The following is a 6,380-nucleotide window of genomic DNA, read 5'->3' as shown; positions in this document are numbered from 1 at the left end:
GGACCCGCACTCGATGTCGTAGTCTTCTACCGTGCGGTTCTGCTCTAGCCGTGTGCCGTCAAAGACAAGGTAATATTTATCTTGGACCTTTACCTTGACGATACAAGGTGTGAATCACGAACTCCACTTTAGCATCAATTACTGAATTCCAACTTGATAACCACAGGAACATTTTGTAGCACACGAACAAAATTAAATTAGACACGAGATGAAAATCATCGCATAGTATATGAACAAAGCAGCATGAGCTTCACAAAAAAATCTATAGATTCACTGACACTATCCGTCTCCATGGCACATGAAATGATTATATCCATGAGTAGCTCTTAGGGTTTAAAATAGTATATCAGTACGGATCACACACACAGTGGGCATCTGGAAAACGGGAGGGCACATGGGTTGAAGCAGAGGGGGTAGTCGAGGATGTCGAGGTCCATGGTGATGTCGGCGACCGCCGCCCCTATCTTGCTCCCTTTGCTAACGCCGTCATGCCCCGGTCTCCTGCTGCGGCGGTCCTATCCCTTCCACCCTTCCTTCCGGCAGGTGGAAGCACCAGAACCTAGCTAGTGGAAGGGAGCGGCGATGGGGCCACCCGCCGGACCCTCCTTCCCCACGCTCCAGCTCGAGCTCGATGTGCAGCTCCTATGCCGCAACTCCTCCCCCCCTGCGGGCGCGCTCACGCAGGGAGCACACGCCCTCCTTTGCTACCTTTATGTGTTCTCCGTGCCACCAGACCACCTCCGATGTGCCGAAAAATCGCCGGATCTATGTGTTGTCGCCCGCATCATCGCCTCCGAGGATTGCCGGGGAAGGTCGTTAGGGAGGGGATGGGATGGAGGACGCGTGGTGAAAAAGGTGGGAGATGGAGAAAATAAGAGAGTCGGTGAGGCCAGTCCGTGAGTTCAATGGGCGAGGGAAAAAAGTTTGTGCACTCGCTTCGGGCGCCCGAGTGAACAACCGCAGAAAGTGACGTGGTAGCCATTCATGGGCCAAGATCCGTGCTACTTGATCAATGGTAGATAAAACACGTGATTCCAAATCCCAAGAATCCGATGTCTGACTTTTAACCCTTTTGTACCATGTTTCATATGAAAATTATCCTAACAACTTTCACCCTTATGCATACCACATCCTTAAAAACGGATATGAATGCGGATTTGGAACGAAAATTATTTATACCATTTACATCCTTACTCAAGTCTCCTATGTACTTCAGTATGTACATACACCAAATCAATTTTTTTTAGCAATATATACACCAAATCAAATAGATTAAGGGAAAGATTATTTTTTTTGAGCCTGTGGCACGACTGGTACTGACTCGAGCCGAGTCGGCCCACGGACCGACTTGGACTTGGGTAGGGCACCGGCCCGATCCAAGTCCAACCGACCTCCTCTCTTCTCTTCACCTTGCCAAATTTGCGGCCCGCACCCCTCCAACCGGATCCCCACCCACCCCCACAATCGCTTCCGATCTGCCGCCGAAACCCTAGACCCCGCCGCCGCCGCCGATGGGATCCCCAACGGTGGCCCCCGCGCCCCTCCTCGCCGCCGCCCCGGACGGCGGCGAGGCGGACGCCAACGGCGACCACGAGCGGCAGCAGCAGCTCCAGATCGTCCCCTCCTCCGCCGTCCCCGCCCCCTCCAAGCCGCCCGAGCCGGCGCCGACGGTGGCCACCCACACGCGCACCATCGGCATCATCCACCCGCCGCCCGACATCCGCGTCATCATCGAGAAGACGGCCACCTTCGTCGCCAAGAACGGGCCCGAGTTCGAGCGCCGCATCGTCGCCCACAACCAGGGCAACGCCAAGTTCAACTTCCTCCAGCCCTCCGACCCCTACCACGCCTACTACCAGCACCGCGTCTCCGAGATCGCCGACGCGCCGCCCGCCCCCGACGCCGCCGCCACCGACCCCGACGCTCTCCCCTCGGACGACTCCGCCGCCGACGGCAAGCCCGCCGACGACCACTCCGCGCCCTTCCGCGTCGGCCCGCCCGCCAAGGTGCTGGTGCCGCCCAAGGCCGAGCTCTACACCGTGCGCCTCCCCGAGGGCATCACCACCGAGGAGGTGGACATCGTCAAGCTGACGGCGCAGTTCGTCGCCCGCAACGGCAAGACCTTCCTGGCCAGCCTCGCGTCCCGGGAGAGCACCAACCCGCAGTTCAACTTCCTCCGCCCCACCCACAGCATGTTCCCCTTCTTCACCGCGCTCGCCGACATCTACTCGAGGGTCATGAGGCCTGACGAGGGCGTGGCCGCCCTCATGAGGGAGCTCAAGGAGGGGACCAAGGACCTCACCACGGTGCTGGAGCGCTGCCTCAACCGGCTCGAGTGGGACCGGTCGCAGGAGCAGGCCAAGCAGCAGGCGGAGGATGAGGTTGAGATGGAGAGGATGCAGATGTCCATGATTGATTGGCATGATTTCGTCGTTGTCGAGACTATTGAGTTTGATGATGATGAGTTTGAGGGCCTCCCTGTGCCGCCTACGCTGGAAGAGCTGAAGCGCCGCAAGAGGATGGAGACCTTGGGAGAGGAGGAGCCCATGGAATTGGCTGAACCAGCCAAGGATGTTGAGATGGAGATGGATGAGGAGGAGATGCAGCTTGTCGAGGAAGGAATGAAGGCAGCAAGGCTCGATGAGAATGATGGAGGAGCACAAGTTAAGGTGGCCAGTAATGATGATGAGCCGCCTATGAGAATTGTCAAAAACTACAAGAGGCCTGAGGAGAGGATCCCTGCGGAGAGGGACCCGACCAAGGTTGTTGTCTCACCAATAACCGGGGAGCTCATTCCGATCAGCGAGATGGAGGAACACATGCGCATCTCGCTCATTGACCCCAAGTACAAGGAACAGAAAGAAAGAATGCTGGCCAAGATTAAGGAAACCACTCTTGCTCCTGATGATGAGATCTCCCGTAACATTATTGGTCTTGCACGTACGAGGCCAGATATTTTTGGAACCACCGAGGAAGAGGTTTCTAATGCCGTCAAGGCAGAAATTGAAAAGAAAAAGGATGAGCAGCCAAAGCAGGTTATTTGGGATGGTCATTCTGGGAGCATCGGTTGGACAGCCACTCAGGCAATGTCTGTCGGTGGAGAAGAACAGGGTGATGCCTCGAATGCTCCAGGTCCAGCTCCACTTCCCCGGCCTGGCATGCCGTTGCCCCGGCCTCCCCAACCACTTTCCTTGGTCAATGTTCCCCGATTTACACCCAATCCAATGCCTTATCATGTCCAACCCCCTCATCATATGCAAGGAGTTCCACCACATATGATGTCCAACATGCACCAACCTCTGCCACCAGGTCAACAACACATGATTAGGATGTCAGGTCCCATGGGTCATATGCCAAGTAATATCCCTCCGCCGCCTCCAGGCCATAATACTCAGTTCATGCCTGGTCCACCACGGTTTGCTATGCCCCCTCCCCCGCACATGCAGAACATGCCAACCATGGTCAACCCCATCGGAATCCCCCAGCCTCCACCACCTTTGCCTCCACAACCACCTGCCGAGGAGCAGCCACCTCTACCTGAGGAACCAGAACCTAAGAGGCAGAGAACAGATGATGCTTCTCTGATCCCAGCTGAGCAGTTCCTCGCTCAGCATCCGGTAATGTCTCTTTTCATATACTTCCACTCTAATCACGTACTTATCTTTCTTATTATTCTGCGCTGTCATGCTAATTTATTTGTTCCTCCTACAGGGCCCTGCTCGCATCTCAGTTTCTGTGCCCAACCTTGATGAAGGAAACTTGCGAGGCCAAGTTTTGGAAATCTCTGTCCAATCACTCTCAGACACAGTCGGCAGTCTGAAGGAGCAAATTGCTGGAGAGCTGCAGCTTCCTGCTAATAAGCAGAAGCTGAGTGTGAGGACTAGTTTCCTCAAGGACAATCTTTCTCTTGCTTATTACAATGTGGGCCCTGGGGTGGTCATCAATCTAGCTCTGAGGGAGCGTGGTGGGAGAAAGAAATGAGCTTTCCTTATCTCAGTTTACTCGCAGGACAATGCTTACAACCAAGCTTCAGTGGCTATCATGGAGATTATTTTTGTTGGTTGCTGCCTTCTGGATTCTTGTATCATGTGTTTTATAAGTCCAGCACTATGATCTGCACTATGTAGTTTTCAGACTTGTCTATGTTTCTTAATATGGCTACATATTGTTGGAGATGTTTATCCTTTTTATTACTTTTGTGTTACTCAAGAAAGCTAACGATGCCTACCTGCCTATTTGATAGTGCTCCAGAGTTCAGGTGCCTGCATTGGCTCTACCGTTTGCCTTCTAAGGTGTTCTTGATATCTTGAAAATGCACAATGCTTTTCCCCATGTTGGAATGTTCTGGGATGTCCTCTTATATGTATCTTTTGTGTTTTGTAGATGCTTCTGCACTGCATCAGTAAAGGTACTGTCTCTTCAAGTGCTTATTATGAAAGGTCTGTGGAAAGCCTATTATTGCAGTTCTAATTAAATTAGAGTTGTGGGTGATGGCTGATGTTCTAAATCTTGTTGACAGAATAGCATGGCATCTATCAGAGATCACTGCTGCTGGAATCTTGTAACAAGTATAGTAGTACATTGCTTATTGTGAACTTAATTATGCATGCAGTGAGTAGTGATGAGTATGGTTGCTCTTGCTGCTAAAAAGGCAGGCTGTGCCCTTTGTTGTTGTTGCTGGCGGTCATAAGTTGATTTCTGTAGGCTATGCATTTAATTTCATGTTTATTGTGGTGTTTTCATCCTAAGCGACTAAAAAATCACAATAGATGCTTTCTAGTTATTCTGAAGGCGGTATGTGTTTGGTCAACATAGGCATATATGGTTGTTTTGGTTCTGATAACGATTGTGTTCTTTTTTTAATGTTGTTAACCGACTTGTTCCATTGTCAATAATAAAATGAAGGGCAAGAGTAGGCACAATTAAGTTATGGTGCGACACTGTTTGCCATGTCACAGAAGTATCATTATGATTGTGCCTCAACCAAACATTTTCACTTCATGAAACCTTTCCCATCCGGCCATCCCTTGTAAATATCTGAGTTGGTGGTTGTCTGTTTGCCCCTTACCCATCCCCATTTAAAATTCAAACCCAACAACCTTTTCATGCCAAAGCTCATCGAATCTTGAGAGCAAAAGCTACCAGGGTTCGTCCAGTCTATAGACCTTGCACCAATTTACCCTGCATTTAATAGCAGTTCCTTTGTCCATAGTCTATAATTGGTAGATGAACGCGCCGGAGTGAATATCATTTGAGTAAACTATGTTCTATGTAGGTTTGTTTTTGCTTCGGTAGTGTAGCACATGCATCTTAACTAGTTCAAATACAAAATGTGTTGTGAACTCGGTCATTTACTATTGTCTACAAATATTCTGATCATCTCAGTTGCCAGGATGCGACTTTGATACTTGCAGGTTTATAGTCTGAGTTGGCTTATATATCTCAAAGTGTATGGTGTGAGCATATCAACTAGATTAGGCACAACTGGAGAAAGATTAGACACATCATGTTTGCTCTTCTTTTTTCTAGTTTAATTAATGCATTGAAGAGAAAGATTTTCTTAGCATATCAACTAGATTAGACAAAACTGGATTTTGTATTCTCCAGTTGTTGTTAACTAAGCCCTGCTCTGGTGAGTAATAATAACCCTGTGGGCTTTATGACTGCTGAGCTTTCAGTTAAATCACCAGTAGAAGGCTTTATGCCTTGCGAGCTATGAGTATCCCTTTTATTCATAATGTAGATGCTTATAAAGAGTTGTTTACTATTCGATTTTTTCACACATCAACACAGTATTATGTATGACGTTTATTTCTGTTTTTTTTTAAATCTGTTTCTCTGTTTCTGCCTGTTTTTATTTCTTATAGTAGGAACTTAATATCCTTTACTTCACAGCTGTGCCCGTCGTATCCACACAAAGCCAGTTCAGTGGTTTTACTGAACGAGCTTAAATTACCATTTCTCCGATTGCATGAGCCTGCAAATACTCATGAAGTCATGATGATGGTGGTACTCTTCTAAATGTTGTCGATCCAAAGTCTGACTACATGTTCTTTCTGCACCTAGATTTGGGATCATGTAAGCAAAAGGAGCTGTGTCTGGTGCAGCTTGCTTTGAGAGTAGAGCTTGGAAGAATGCACACTGAGAGTAGCTCTGATTCATAATTGGTAAGTATAAATTTAGCAACGGCGCCGCAGTTTCAAGTCCTCTTGGCCCTGAATTGCGATGATCTGTAGCGAGAACTTAATAAGTTAGAGATCGATGCAAGGATGCTCCTTGTGATGATATAGTTTTGTGTCCACAACCGTCATCCAAAATATTAAATTTGGAGATTCAAACTGTGCGCATAGATCATGGTTTGTCAAATTGAAGGAGATCGT

General features: G+C 49.0%; 1 protein-coding gene across 2 annotated transcripts; it reads left to right on the top strand.

The window, feature by feature from the left end:
• The first annotated feature begins 1,452 nt into the window (after window positions 1-1,452).
• LOC119270579 (probable splicing factor 3A subunit 1) lies at window positions 1,453-5,659 on the top strand. Of its 2 annotated transcripts, XM_037552594.1 has the most exons (4): window positions 1,453-3,617; window positions 3,712-4,292; window positions 4,384-4,439; window positions 4,520-4,863. In XM_037552594.1, exons 1-2 carry the CDS (start codon window positions 1,512-1,514, stop codon window positions 3,979-3,981), a joined length of 2,376 nt encoding a protein of 791 aa, XP_037408491.1. In that variant the 5' UTR covers window positions 1,453-1,511; the 3' UTR covers window positions 3,982-4,292; window positions 4,384-4,439; window positions 4,520-4,863. The 2 variants fall into 2 exon arrangements, with proteins under 2 accessions (XP_037408491.1, XP_037408492.1); XM_037552595.1 differs by having other exon boundaries at window positions 4,384-5,659.
• Window positions 5,660-6,380: the final 721 nt, after the last annotated feature.

This window comes from Triticum dicoccoides, chromosome 3A (assembly GCF_002162155.2).
Source record: "Triticum dicoccoides isolate Atlit2015 ecotype Zavitan chromosome 3A, WEW_v2.0, whole genome shotgun sequence".
NCBI lineage: Eukaryota > Viridiplantae > Streptophyta > Magnoliopsida > Poales > Poaceae > Triticum > Triticum dicoccoides.
Note: the sequence above shows the minus strand (reverse complement) of the source record. Positions and strands in the feature narration are given on the sequence as shown.